The sequence below is a fragment of the Bos indicus genome, chromosome 28 (assembly GCF_029378745.1).
Source record: "Bos indicus isolate NIAB-ARS_2022 breed Sahiwal x Tharparkar chromosome 28, NIAB-ARS_B.indTharparkar_mat_pri_1.0, whole genome shotgun sequence".
Classification (NCBI taxonomy): domain Eukaryota; kingdom Metazoa; phylum Chordata; class Mammalia; order Artiodactyla; family Bovidae; genus Bos; species Bos indicus.
In genome coordinates, this window is record NC_091787.1 from 25,078,555 (window position 1) to 25,094,353 (window position 15,799).

Below are 15,799 nucleotides of genomic sequence, written 5' to 3' on the forward strand. Positions count from 1 at the left end.
GTTTTTGTTTTGTTTTGTTTTTTTTAGCAGAAACTAGTCGTGAGATTTTGCTTCTCTGCATACTGAAATGGAATATATAGCTCAATTCTTCAGGAGTGGTTTGAATTCACTATTAGAAATTTTTTTTAAAATAGACATCAAAGAACTAGTTTACTGTAAGAAAAAAATTGCTGGAAATGGATAAATTTTTCCCAGTTTTTAAAAAAAAATTTTAATTGGAGGATAATTGTTATACGAGGTTGTCTTGGTTTTCACCATCACCAAATTCTTAATTCATGATAAAGAATAAATCTCTTTCTTATTGTTGAAACATTTAAATAGAAAAAATATATTAATCTACTGGTGAAAAATCTATTTTGTCATTGTTAACTAGCAATTAAAAATAACTACCTTGATTAAATTTGCATTTTAAGTAGTAAAATTAGGTTTCTTTATATATTTATTATCCATTTTTATTTCTTCTATGAATTCACTCTTCATAGCCTTTTTTTGTTGATGTTATTTTTTGTATTTTTATAAATAACACTTTATCATATATTTGCCATTATCTCATACTAGATTTTCTTTTAGTTTTAGTGATCTGACAGTTATCTTAGTATGAAAGTGAAAGTGTTAGCTGCTGGGTTATGTCCTATTCTTTTGGACTGTAGCCTTCCTGGCTACTCTGTCCATGGAGTTCTCAGGCAAGAATGCTGGAGTATAGCCATTCCCTTCTTCAGGGGAATCTTTTCAACCCAGGGATCGAACCCAAGTCTCCTTCATTTCAGGCAGATTCTTCACTGTCTGAGCCACCAGGGAAGACCTATTTTATAGGAGCTTGAAATGTTTAGCAGGTCAAACTTATGTCACTTAATACGTGCCTTAAAGATTTTTCATCTTGCTGTGAAAACTTTTTCCACCCTAATACTATAAAAATAGTGTCTCCCGTATTCTTATAATTTTATGTATTGATTTAGTATTTGGTTAAAAAAGTTTTTTTTTTTTTTAATTTGGTTGCACCTCACTGCATGCAGAGTCTTACTTCCCAGACTAGGGATTGATCTTGTGTCCTCTGCAGTGGAAACTTGGCGTCCTAACCACTGGACCACCAGGAAATTTGCCCCTGTTTTCTGCTGTTGGTCATTGACCCATTAGGGAAGACCATTCCTAAGCTGGTACTATGTTTTTTGTTATAGCTCTGCAGAAAACTTTTAAATTTAAAAGGACATTTATCTTTCATATGTAAAAAGTCTTTTTCATGACTTAATGTTCATTTATTCTTTCCTATGAACTTTCAGAAACTAAGTATATGTACAATAGGGAATAGATGGGTGACTAAAAAATCTTTTAATGTCTGACCTTCCATCTAGGAACAACTTAATTAAGATTTACTTACATGCATTTCCCTTAAGATAATCCTCACAGCTATATTTAATTTAATGTTTAATTGAAGCTGTAAACCAAATTTCTATTTGATTCTTGCTGGTATATATTAAACCTTTGAGTCTTCAAAATTTATAAGTAGCCACCTGTGTTATTCTCTTTAAAAATCCAGTAAAGTTTTGCTTCTCTGGAGTTTACTTACCGTCTGAGCCACAGGGAAGCCCTCTGTTGAGTTTCCTAGGAGGACTCAAATGTATAAAAAATAATTGTCTCCCAATTATAATAATACTTGTTTTAAAAGTATGTTTTAAAAATCACCTTTAATTCTAGTTTTCAGAAACAATAGTTTGATTAGCCTTTGTTCAGATATCTGCAGGTACCAGTAAATGTTGTAATTCTGACCCAACAAACACGATGCTGTGTTTCCAAAAGAACAGTTATATAATTATTAGGCTATACTATAAGGTAAATTAATGATTATGCTGCTGCTGCTAAGTCACTTCAGTCGTGTCCGACTCTGTGCGACCCCACAGACGGCAGCCCACCAGGCTCCCCCGTCCCTGGGATTCTCCAGGCAAGAACACTGGAGTGGGTTGCCATTTCCTTCTCCAATGATTATAATGGAAGATAATTAAATGCAAGCATACTATTCATCAACATTATTATTATTTTATTGTTTGTGCAAAGCAAGAGTGTGTATATAATTCTCTGGATTTTGGAGTCAGGGGAATAAAAAACTACTTAAGTAATTCTATTACCCATGTAAATGTACTATGGCTAGAAGTCAAGCTTGACTGCTATGTAGAAACTGCCCTCCATTTTTGAGATTTTTCTTTCCATATTTTTTGTTTTCTTCTATGTCTTAAGAATATAAAAAAATTGTTACCTACAGCTGCTTTCTCATAAATTACAACAGTAACTTTGTTTCTCAGAGCAGTCTTCTCTCTCCAGAGTGGCCTTAAACCTACTAGATGGTCAGAGGTTATTTAGACTATCTGAGATTATTATTCTTGATCATGGTCTATCATGCCTCAAAAGCTCCCAGTTTAGAATTTAAATAGGTTATCTCATCCAGACCAAGTTAACAGAAATAGTTTAGATTGTGCATTTCAGAGCTGTACATAGATAGGCTACTGAAGCAGAATAATTGATAATCCAGAATAAGGGACTCCATCATAGAAATAGCTAGGAAATCTTTTCCTAATGATCATCAGACTGATCTTTTATCGCCACTTCTGGAGCTATTCAGCACTATCCCAATGATTACTACTGATACTTTATCTGCCAAAGAAAGTCTAAATCCTCAGAACCTTTCTGAAGCAGTTCAAACTATTGGTTCTACTCCCTCTTCTGGGAAGTTTCGCCTGGTTTCTAGGGGAAAAACAGGTCTCCCCCATCACTCTTCACCTGCTCAAGTCAGGCTGTCTATAATATACCCTCTTAGGTGATCTTGTTCATGACTACATGCGTGCTAGTTAATCCCCTATCACTCGCCTGCTTGAGAATGGCTTCTAGAGGGAGCAGAGAGGGAGGTAGCTGAGAGCAACTTTTGGTGGGTACAGGAAGGACTTTAATGAGCTGTTGACCTTTGAGCTACATCTTAAAAACTGAGCAAGAAGTTATCTCAGAAATTGAACCAATTATGTATATTAATTTAATGAAGGGAGGTTTATAATCACAGGGTCCACTTGATATGACTGCAAGTGGCAGAACTCTTCCTTAAATAACACCTTTACTTTGTAGACCATTTTTTCAAAAATCTTAGAATTGCCATTGTATTGGCTTGGCCAAAAAAGTTCTTTCAGGTTTTTCCATGTGATCTTACAGATAAACCTGAATGATTTTTTTTTTTTTTTGCCAATCCAATACTAGCTTATTTCTGGTGGCAAACTATTTTTTCAGTTTTTTACGAAGGGTAATATCCATGAGGGCTTTCAAGGTGGTGCAGTGGTAAAGAATCTGCCTGCCAATACAGGAGACACAAGAGACGCTGGTTCAATCCCTGGGTCAGGAAGATCCCCTGGAGTAGGAAATGGCTGCTGCTGCTGCTGCTGCTGCTGCTGCTGCTGCTGCTAAGTCACTTCAGTCGTGTCCGACTCTGTGTGACCCCATAGACGGCAGCCCACCAGGCTCCCGCGTCCCTGGGATTCTCCAGGCAAGAACACTGGAGTGGGTTGCCGTTTCCTTCTCCAATGCATGGAAGTGAGAAGTGAAAGGGAAGTGGCAGTATTCAGTATGGGGTATGTTTTTAGCACAAGTATTAAAAGAATGTATGGTGTTTCATAAGATATAACACTTGCATGTCATACAATAAGACTATTAAAAGTGACAGGACAGTAGTCATGAACATTACATTACTCAGATTTTGGACACATCTTTTACCATCTAAAGTGATTCTGGGGACTCCCTTGGAGGTCCAGTCATTAAGATTCCATGCTTCCAATGCAGGTGGCACAGGATTCCATCCCTAGACAGAGAACTAAGATCCCACATGGTGCTTGGCCACGGTAAATAAATAAAAAGTAAAGTGAATCTGTTGTGAGACCCTGGCTTCAACCACTCACCAATTAATATTTTGTTCCAGTTACCAAAAAATGTGATTTTTGCCAAATGTTTTAAAATTTGGACTGTTTGTTGGACTGTTTCTGAAATGAGAGATTCTGTCTTATTAATAGCATAACTTGTTTTTGAAAGTTTTATAAAATCCAACCACATTGGGTTTTTGTGGTTTTTAACCATTCGTTCAACAAATATTTAATGAGAGTCTTCCATGAGCTGAGTTCTGTTCTCAGGAGCCAAGTATGCATTAAAAAAGCAAAAAAAGTTAGTGGCTAATATTTATTAGATCCTATGTCTGTGCTACTATAGCAAAGTTAAGAAACTTGCTACAGTGTCATGAGCCAGTAAGTGACTAAGCAGTTTTGGGTTTTTGTTTTAAATTTAGATTTAAGTACATTATTTTAGTATAACATACATGCAGAAGACTTCAGAAATTCTTCGATCACAAGTTTTCTAAAGTGCACAAACTTGTGTAACCAGCAGTCAATATTACTTGCCCCTCTGAATCACTCTCCTGCCCCCTACTGTTATTGATTAATCCTGTCTAATTTGAACCTTATGTAAATGCAGTCTTGCAGTATGTGGTCTTCTGCATATATCAACTATCTCATAGCAGTATAATTGTGAGACTAAGCATTGTTAGAGAATTCTCATCTTATTGAGCTGTTCTCTGGTGATTAATGTTTGTGTTGTTATCAGTTTGAGGTAGTCATGAATAGTGGTGCTGTCTTTGGGAAATACAAAAATATATTTCTGTTTGTTTTATACCTAGAAGTGGAATTGCTAGGAGATAGTGGGGGTGTTGCCTATGTGCAGCTTGGGTCAATACAGTTTTCCAAAATGGTTATCTGTTTTTGCATTCTCATGAATAATGTACAAGTTGCAATAATGTACATCTTTCTCAAATGACATTTTCTTTTTCATTCCTTTCCTTTCCTTTTTTTTTTTAAAAAAAATTGTGGTAAAATAGCGATAATAAAAAATGTACCATCTTAACCATTTTTGAGTGTACAGTTCAGTAGTATTATATATTCACATTGTTCTGAAACAGATCTCCCAAACATTTTCTTGCGTATAAGAAATTCTGTCCCCATTAAACAATTATCTATCTGTCTATCACTCTTGCCCCTAACACCATTCTAGTTTATGTTTCTATGAATTTGACTACTTTAGATAACTCCTAAAATGTTTGCTTTTTCATGACTGTTTTATTTCATTTTGAATTATGTCCTCAAGGTTCATTCATTTGCAGTGTGTGACAGGATTTCCTTCTTTTTTGTGTCTATTCTTTGTGTGCATATACAATATTTTGTTTATCCTTTCATCTATTGATGACCATTTGGGTATCACTTTTACCTCAGGGCTCTTGTGAATAGTGATGAAATGGACATGGGAATGCAAAGATTTGTTTCAGACTTTATTTTCATTTCTTTCTGGTATATATTCAGAAGTGGGATTGCTGGATCATATGACTGCTGGTTCTATTTTTAATTTTTTGAGGAACTTCATACTGTTTTGCTTGGCAGTTAAACCATTTTAAAACCCCATTCACATATGTAGTGCTTAGATGACTAATAATGTTGAGCATATTTTCATATGCTCATCATCTGTTTGGATGTTGTGTTTGTTTGTTTAACTTTCTTGGCCAATTTTCTGTTTTGCTTTTATTACTCATTTGAGGAAGTTCTTTATATATTTTGGGTAAAAATAGTTTGTTGTTTATATATATTGCAGATATGTCTCCCATTGTACTGATTGCTTTTATGCTTTCTTAATCCTTTATTAGTTAATATTTATGATAAACAGGAGTTCTTAGTATATTCCAATTTCTTAACATTTTCCTTTAGAATTATTAAATTTGGTGATCTGTTTTAAAATATTATAGCCACTCCAAGGTCATGAAGGTATTTTCTTCTAAAAACTTATTAGATCTACAGTATAATTTGTTACTGGTGTGAATTAGGCATCAAGATTCATTTTTTCCCCCCATATGGATGTCTGTCCACTACAGTTTGTGGAAAAGATTACTTTTTGCATTGGACTGCAGTATCATTTGTCATAGTCAAGTGACCACATATATACGGCTCTCCTGCATTCTGTTTTATTCCATTGATCTCCTTATCTGTTATTGCACCAATACTAAACTGTTTTAATTATCATATCTTTGCAATCAGTCTTGATACTTGATTAATCATTTTTTGTCTTTGTTCCTTTTTTTCCACTTCTTGGTCCTTTGCATTTCCATATAAACTTTGTAAAACCTTTGTCCATTTCCATGCCCAAACAAAACTAATTCTAGTAGGGCTTTGATTGGAATTGTATCAAATCTAGCAACAAACTTTGGGGAAATTAACATCATTATAATAATTACTATTCCATGAAAATAGTATATCCATTTATTTAGGTCTTCTTTAATTTCTTTCAATAATATTTCTAAAATTTTCAAACATTTCATAGAAGTTTAATATTTGTCCTACTCTGATTAGAGTACTAGAGAAAATACCAGAATGGATGGCTTATAAACAGCAAATTCAGTTCTCACAGTTCTGTGGTTTTTAAATTGAGGATCAGGGTGCCAGCATGATTGGTGGGTCCTTTTTCTCCCTGTGTCTTCAAATGGTAGAAGAAGCTAAAGAGACAAAGGGGTCTCTTTTATAAGAACACTGATGCCATTAGTGAGGGCTTCCTCCTCATGACCTAATCATCTGCATCTCCCAGAGGCTCTATTGATACCATTGTTCAGATTTGGCATTCATTATATGAATTTTGAGTGAACATAAATATCCATAAGATAGTGATACTTAAGCAGCTTATTGAAACTTTTACAGACTCATTTTGCTTAATTTTCTTTTATTCACTGAAAGAGCTATGACAGATTTAGAAAAGGCATGAATACAATGAATAAATAGCATTTTAGCATTTCCTACACAAAGACTCTATCACTATAACTTTTTGGTTTGACAGCATGAAGTTTATCTGGTGTGACTTTGTTTGATACAATATCATTTTGCATTTGAGCTTATTTGGAAGCAAATGTATTTTTTGGCTGTAAAAGGACATAAAAACATAGAAAATTTTTTTAATGTAAATAATTGTGTTTAGGGGGAAGGTCCTAAAGCCAACTCTACTCAAGGGATGCCTTGGTAGCAATGATTGTTAACCATCTGGAGTGACAGAAGAAAGTGATATTGGGTAACTAACATCTTAAGAAGTTTCATCTCAAGTTTTTGTAATATTATAGCAACAAAAATGGAATATTAATTATGCTATTGGGTGCTCCATTGTCGTCACAGGGGTGGGCAGTTTCATCATTTACTGAGTACATACTGATTGATCTAATTAGTCTGTCTGTAATATGTGATATATGGAAGGAGTTTTAAGCATAGTAATTAAATGTAATTAACAAAAGTAAACACTAGGACCACTGGACAGTATTTTAAATACTTATGAATCTTTTTTTAGCTACCCATGTGTATGATGCAGTGTAAGATAAATTCAAAATTACTTATAATTTGTATTGTCTGTCAGCTGGAACATCTTAATCTTAAGATGGGTATGATAACTATCTGTGGCAGCATGGAAAAAAATTGCAGGAATATTGCTTTATGTACATATGAATTGTTTTTTATATGGCAAAACCATTTGCCCAAGGCAAATATCCACAATTTTCCTCAGATGCTAAATATCAGTGCTCAGAGTTTATTTTTAATGTTGGGAGTACTAGGTTATTTCCATTTAGCTAGATTTGTCCTATTGTGACAATTATGGAAGAGCAGATGAGTTAATTAGGCTCTTTTCCATGGGATTCTCTGTTGTCTGTTTTGCAATACTGTGTTAACAGTGAAATAAAACACAAACTGTTTCCACAGATTTCTGTTCAGCCTGTTGTTTGTTAGTCAAGTAACCTTGGATACCCTGTGATGAGTTGTATGGAGGCAGCTAGTCTAACAGCTAAAGGCCTTATAGGCGTCAATTCTTTAAGAAATAGTAAGTTTAAAAAACTAGAATGTAGTGATGAAGAGCTTTAAAAGCAATATCCACTGCGTTTGACATTAGGTTTCTTGTTTTCCATAAATGTATACATTCTGTTTTGGCAGGTTTTAAGAAGAAGCAGTGACGAAGAGAAAGTTCTTTGTCTGGTTCGACAGCGTACAGGCCACCACTGCCCAACAGCTGTGATGGTGGTGCTCATCATGGTATGGGACGGCATTCCTCTCCCGATGGCTGACAAATTGTACTCACAGCTTACCGAGAGTCTCAAGTCATACAATGGTCATCCCACAGACCGAAGATGCACGCTCAATGAAAAGTAATCAAATCTGTTTTGTACTGTTTTAACATCAGTTTTATATCTTGTTAAATTGACTACCAAGTAATAGACATATATATATTATAGGTGAGAACAGAATTTTAGGTATTATGCAACTGAAAAGAATGAACATTGCTTAGAAGGGAGACTTTATTTCATAGTGAGTTAAGGCCATTTTAGGATATTCTCTTTAATTCTTCCCTTGTTTCTGTTTTGACACCTGATCCTTCTTAGCCCTGGAGTCTGAAAGAGAGAGATTTTTCTATAAAGGATCAGCTTCTCCATAGGAATTGTACCATTTTCCATTTTTCTCTAGCAGTGTAAAAGAATATCCATTTTTCTATAGCTTTCATTGTAGTCAAACTTGAATTTTGCCCATTTAATAGGGGATGCTGCTGCTGCTAAGTCGCGTCAGTCGTTCCGACTCTGTGCGACCCCATAGATGGCAGCCCACCAGGCTCCTCTGTCCCTGGGATTCTCCAGGCAAGAACACTGGAATGGGTTGCCATTTCCTTCTCCAATGCGTGAAAGTGAAAAGTGAAAGTGAAGTCACTCAGTCGTGTCCGACCGGCTCTTCGAGACCCCATGGACTATATAGCCTATCAGGTTCCTCCGTCCATGGGATTCTCCAGGCAAAAGTACTGGAGTGGGTTGCCATTGCCTTCTCCGATAAATGTCTTCAATTTCTTTTGATTTGCATATTTCATATTATGACTGAATATTTTTTCATATGGTAAGAGCATCTGCCATTTGTGTTTTAGTTTTTTAATTTCATTGAAGTATGGTTGATTCACAATATTTGTTCATTTCAACTGTACAGCAAATTGACTTTGTTTTGTATGTTCAGTTCAGTTCAGTCGCTCAGTTGTGTCTGACTCTTTGTAACACTATGGACTGCAGCACGCCAGGCCCCCCTGTCTTTCACCAACTCACGGAGTTGACTCAAAATTCATGTCCATTCAGTTGGTGACGCCATCCAACCATCTCATCTTCTGCTGTTCCCTTCTCCTCCCACCTTCAATCTTTCCCAGCATCAGGGTCTTTTCAAATGAGTCAGTTCTTTGCATCAGGTGGCCAAAGTATTGGAGTTTCACCTTCAGCATCAGTCCTTCTAATGAATATTCAGGATTGATTTCCTTTAGGACTGATAGGTTGGATCTCCTTGCAGTCTCAGGGACTTTTTTTTAATGTAACTTATTATATCTCTTTTCCCTTACTGTATCTGAATTTTTTGTGATATTTAAGACCATTTTTCTTTCACATGAGCTCTAGAATAATTCACCCATATTTTCTTTTATTTCTTGTTGAAATCAGAAATTTTTAAAACAGAAATCATTTAAGATTTATGCTGGACAGAAGTGAGAAGAAGGGATCCATTTCTATTCTTTTTTCCATTTATCACAACTCTACTTGCTAAAGAGTTCCTCTTTCCCCCTTGACTCAAAATACCAAGTTTATACAAAAATCAAATCCTTTTTCTTATGAATTCTGTATATTATAGAGGCATTATACTAGCTCACCATTCTTGTTTTTTCAAGGCTTTTTAAAAAATGTTTCTGCTTTCAAATGAACTTCATAATCAATTTGTCTAGTTTTAAGATAAATCTAATGGTATTTTTAATGGGATTAGATTAAATTAGAATAAACTGACATTATTCTGATATTGAATCTTACAATCCCATTAAAAGATTTTTCTTTTCATTTGTTCAAGTGTTTGTGTTCTTCAACAGTGTTTTGTATGATTTTCCTCAAAAAGTTCTCTTTTTTTAAAAAAGAAATGTTGTTATACAAATTATAAAATATCCCCTCTCTAACCTCCTCATAGGATTGTTTGTATATCTTCCAGAGTACTTCTTTAATGCTTAAAATCATTTCATTATGCTTTTTATTATTTTTCTAATACCAATAAATATGTACATATAATTTTAATATATCTAATTTATTATGTGGCTTCATAATAATAGTAATACCTCTAATATAAAGAAACTGTTGTAAATTGTGTACATATAAGCTTATTTTTCCCAATAATTCATAAATAAGTTTTATGCTATTTTACTCAATGTAGATCCAGCCTATTTTTTTTTAATTTATAGTTACAGAAATGAGGCAAGAATACTTCAGTGAATTCTTATATACCCCTTACCTTACCTATTTGTGGCATCATTATTTCTAATTCCACAAATAATCACACAATACACATAAGCTTACATGTCATTATCATTACTGCTCTTTTCTATACTTTCTTCTGCATAATTTGTGAAGTAGTTGCAAACTTTTAGTTCTAAATAATACTTCAGAGAATGAGGTACAGTACAATTATCAGTACAATTATCAAAATCAGGTACCAGGTACCAGTACAATTATCAAAACCAGGCTATTTCACTTGGATAAAATGCTATTCTCTAATTCAAATATCATCTACTTTCCTATGAGGTACTGCATACTAATTTTCTCCCATCCAGGCTTTGATGGAATAAGTTATTTTGTATTTTGGGTTCCTTGGTACTTTTATCTATATTTTTTCAGTGTTTCATAGCACTGTGTTTTTGAAAGGGACAAGGTAATTTTGCAAACTGTTGCTCAATTTTTGATTGTCTTCCTGTTTCAATTCAATTCAGGAATTATTGGCAAGAATACTACACTCGGTTCATAATATTAAGAGCTATATTAAAGTCTTTTTGTCTCATCATTGGTAATGTTGACTGTTTAGGAGACAATTTTAGGTCTCATAGTTAATAGCTAAACTACATTCTCAGTTCGGGAAGATCCCTGGGAGATCCTCAGGGAAGCCAGTATTCCTGTTTTCCTGGTAGTTCAGACGTAAAGAATCCGCTTGCAGTGCAGGAGACCTGGGTTTGATCCCTGGGTTGGGAATATCCTCTGGAAGAAGGCATGGCAACCCACTCCAGTATTCTTACCTGGAGAATCCCAATGGACAGAGGAGCTTGGTGGCCTACAGTCCATGGGGTCACAAAGAGTTGGGCGTGAGAGAGCGACTAAACACAGTACATTTTTCTACTTTTTTTGACTTCTTTGAAATTCTGCAATTTAAAGTTTCTCTTCTTTGATACTCTTTGTATCTTATTTTTTTTCTTTTCAAGTAATTGTAATCTTTTGCTCCCTTTAAAGTATATGTTTTATCTTTGTGAAAATTAGAATAATTGAACTATTCCTTCTTCATATTCAGCATTTTCCTGACTTTCACAATCAAATATAGTTTTGATCAAAATCAAGTTTCTATATTCTTTTATTTATCATTTTTCAAAAATGTATTTTTAAGTCCAATGAGGTGCTATAATTTTCAAATTCTGATAGGAAACTGATCTATGATTAAAATCCAGGCTTTTTATTTCTTACCTTGGATATCTCCAAATCAAACAAGGTTATATGTATTCCAGATCTGTATGGTTTCTTGCCTTTTATTGGATTTATAATCTTGAACAAACATTTTAATTGAAGCTTTAGTTACATTCAAGTATTATTAGCTTAGTGTTGTTAACACTACCTTAGATAAAATAAGTAATGAAATAGATATGTTAAAATAATTTCATTATCCATCCTTGCTTCTATATATATATGAACCTGAAATGTTCTGTTTGAGGTATTATCCTACATTATCAGTTCATTCCCTTGCAATTATCATCTTACAGTCGTACCTGTACATGTCAAGGAATTGATCCAGAGACTTGTGGAGCTTCCTTCTCTTTTGGCTGTTCATGGAGTATGTATTTCAATGGCTGCAAATTTGGTAGAAGCCCAAGTCCTAGAAGATTTAGAATTGATCCAAGTTCTCCCTTACATGTAAGTGTCCTTTTTACTTATGAATTATACTTATTAATATATAAGTACATTTCTTTAAGTTTTTTTTTAAATTGTAAGAAATTAATATTAGAACGTAGTGACAAAATAGTAACTATATGTGTGTGTATATGTATATATAAGAAAATAGTTTAAAATTCTAAATAATGTAGGTAAAATCTTTAATTATCAACCCAAATTCCAATTGTCCCTGACTCCCTCCTTCCCTCACCCTAAAGAGAATTCACTGTTAAAAAAAAACCTAGAATTTTATACCCAGCCAAAGTAGGAACAATGAATAAAGCTATTTGCCAACATTTCAAAGACTCAGTAAGTTTACTACCCACAGCACTACTATGAAAGAATTACTAAAGGACGTAATCCAGAAAGAAGATATATGAAACCGGAACCAATCTGTCCGGAACACGAGGCCATGGTGAGCAAAGAAATTAGTCAACCTTATTGTTAAGTTTAAATTAAATAAGTTGAGTACTTACATTTTTTAATTGAAATAACAACCTATAAGTATAATTCAATACTCTTCTCAAATCAGGGGTGGGTAGGCAATGGGAGGGGGTGGGGCACCTATATAAATTAAGTGTGGCAATGTTTTATGATTTGTTTGGAATGGGGAGAATTTAGATAATGATTAACTCCAAGATCAGTGTTTTTCAAGCTTTGTGCTGTGACCAAGAGTGTAAAAACATTTTATACTACAAGTAACTATTTGGAAAAATATATCTTGAAATGAATAGATAAAACTATCACAAAATAACATTTAGCCTTACTACATATAACAAAGATAATATTTAAATATTAAAAAGTTAATATCTGATAGTTATTGCTGAGGATCACTGATGCAGCAAAACATTTTTTAAATAAAATTTCATTTCTTTAAATTCTAGTTTTGACCTACCAAACTGAATTCTTAGCCCACTAAAGAGTCATGACCCACAGCTTGGAAAATACTGCTCTAAATGTTGTCAGAAATACGTATTTGAGAAGTGTATATTTAAAAATTTTTAGATGAATACAAATATAATTTATAAGCTTTGAACTAGTTGTGGGAAAAAACCCATTCTTCAGTCAGCAAGGTTAGTTTAAAAAATGTAACTGAGATATAAGATAATATCTAATTGGGATATAAGATAAATAGGAAACACAAAATAAAGCAACAGGAATTACTCTAATTGTATCTATAATACAAGGAATGTAACATCTTTCAGGAAAGCTCAGAATAAGTAAATAATCCCTTTAAAGATTAATCAAAATTATTTGTTCCCATCTACTATAATAAAAGAGGGAAATCACTCTAGAGAGCACTGTCTTTTGCAGATAAAATACCTTAGAAGAAGTCTAACAAGAAGTTTATCAGACCTTTAGGGAGAAAACTATACTAAAAGGACATATAAAATACCTGATAATGAGAAGGTAACATGTTCAAAGATCAGAATATTGGATAATGAGATGTGAATTCTTCCTTAAAATAAACCTTAAAATTAAAGTTAATTTTTTTCTAAATAATTATCTGATGAAGCTGCCATATTCTATAACACTCATATAATAAATGGACGATCAGTTTTTGCTTATGGTTATTATTAACAATGAGTAATGTTTATGTAGTGTTTATAATACAGGAAGAAGCATTCCTCTTTTCCGGAACTGAGAAAAGACCAGTGTGAGGCTCAGCAGGCTAGGGAAAGTGAGGTGCATAGAGTGGCCTTTAAGAATATGGGAAGATCATTGAAGAATGTTAAAGCAGAGAGTAATAAAATGATACCTTTTTTTTTTTTAATGGAATGTCTCTGGCTGCTCTGTGGACTGGAGTTGGCCAAGAGTTCATTTAGCAAGATAGGCTAGCTATTGAAGTGAAGTGAAGTGAAGTCGCTCAGTCGTGTCCGACTCTTAGCAAGCCAACGGACTGCAGCCCACCAGGCTCCTCCATCCATGGGATTTTCCAGGCAAGAGTACTGGAGTGGGGTGCCATTGCCTTAGAATAGTCCAAAGAAGCGATAGTAGTGACTTAGAATATGGTTGTGAGAGAAGAAATGATAAGTAGTAGTTCTGGACAGGTTGTTAAAACTAGGTGCTATTCCTTGACAAAGGGTGTGGTGAAACAAGACTAGGTTTATAGAAGACAGATTATCGATTCAGTTTGGATGCCCTGGCTTGGAGATTCTTAAGAGAAATCCAAATGAGGCTGTCTGGTCATTAATAAGAACCTCAGGGTTAATATGTGATGCAGGTGGGTAGTTGTAGGCACTGATGTGGAGATGATGACCCGAGAGATAAGGTACAGGGTGAGAAGGGCAGAGGGATGTAGGGCGTGAGCCCCATTGTGTAAAGATCTAATAAGAAATCTCCATACACCCACTTACTCTAATGAAACAGTTAGTAAGGATTTTTATAATATGGATAAAGAACCTGCATTCAATAATAATCATCTTTAAATGTTTTAATTTTTTCTATTTACGTGCTTTATTTCATTTGTATACAAGAAATGTTACTTCATAAGATAAAAAATTGCCCAACCTGACTAGTGACACTGAATGATTCGTAACATTCTTCTAGCAGTAAAACACAATTTACCCTACCCAATATCCAAGTGCAATAAAATGTAATAAAGTCTTTTAACTAGCCATTTAAGTAGTAATTCTGAAGTTTTCCTCAAATTATGTGTCAATATAGCCAGGAAGGATTTTTTTTTTTTTTTTTGGTCAGTGGTCTGACCTCCTTGACTGTATTTATTAAGCTACATTAAGTAACAGATATATAAGTAGACAGATGAATAGAAGAGAGCAATTTAGATATAGACCCTATGTATATAAATTTCCTTTTCAATGAACACACCAACCGAAATGAGTAGGAAACTAAAAGGATTATCACTGGTGCTTTGCAGTTGCCAAGACTGGGTCTTGTTATAAAGCACTCAAGAATTAACTTCCTATGTCTACATTGCTATGTGGCTTTGGTTTTTATAATAGTTTGCTGTATACCAGAGGTGAACTGATCCTCAGGAAGGTTTTCCTTCCTCATCTACCAGATCACAAATGAGACAGAAACCTTCAAACCGCTGAAGCCCTTCATTGATGTCAGTTCTTCATCACTTGTCTTTTGTGACTGATCATTTATCAATCTCTGATTTGATTTAGGATACAATCATCTCTGAAAAACTATCACAATGTTTTTCCAGCTAGTGTTACTAAAGGCTCCTTCCTCTCCTCCATACCTCATACTGTCATCAGTGGCATTTTTACTACTCTTGTCATGATAGTTGTCCTTCGAAAAAAGTCTTACATGTTTCTCCTATCATTAGACCCCAGAATCTTGATAAAGTGTTAAGGCTTCTCCACAGTTCTATCAAATCTTCCTCAGTTTGTAGACATTACTGTGTAGAAAATAAAACACTGGATTTAGACAGCCTATTGCCTACTTATTATATTTGAAGCTCTTAGCACGGGGATCTGATACACAGTATGTGCCTTAAATGCATTGCTCTCCCATCTCTGTTATAGAACCTTGTTTCACTGTGAGAATTCTTCCACATCTCCACTTGCCACCAGGAAAGTTGTCTTGATTTACTTCAAGTGACCTCTACTATTGAATAAATATAAAATGTGGTTCTTGTTGTGACATGAGCAGCTTTGTAACTTACCTCTAACACCAGTTAGATTTCTCATTAGCTGATAACATAGACTTCTAATTTCAAAAGACTAAATCTAAGCATAACAGTGACTAATAATTTAGATTTATGGTAGCAATCATGTCATT

The 15,799-nt window shown here is 34.3% G+C and overlaps 1 protein-coding gene across 4 annotated transcripts in view; it reads left to right on the plus strand.

Moving 5' to 3' along the window:
* Positions 1-15,799, plus strand: part of TET1 (tet methylcytosine dioxygenase 1) — a 136,807-nt gene that overhangs the window by 103,201 nt on the left and 17,807 nt on the right. For 3 of the 4 annotated variants that reach the window (XM_070781857.1, XM_070781860.1, XM_070781859.1), the window contains 3 exons: positions 8,019-8,230; positions 11,881-12,031; positions 12,378-12,464. In XM_070781857.1, coding sequence (XP_070637958.1) covers positions 8,019-8,230; positions 11,881-12,031; positions 12,378-12,464 — 450 coding nt within the window. The remainder of the gene's footprint in view (positions 1-8,018; positions 8,231-11,880; positions 12,032-12,377; positions 12,465-15,799) is intronic. The other variant, XM_070781858.1, reaches the window with a different exon arrangement.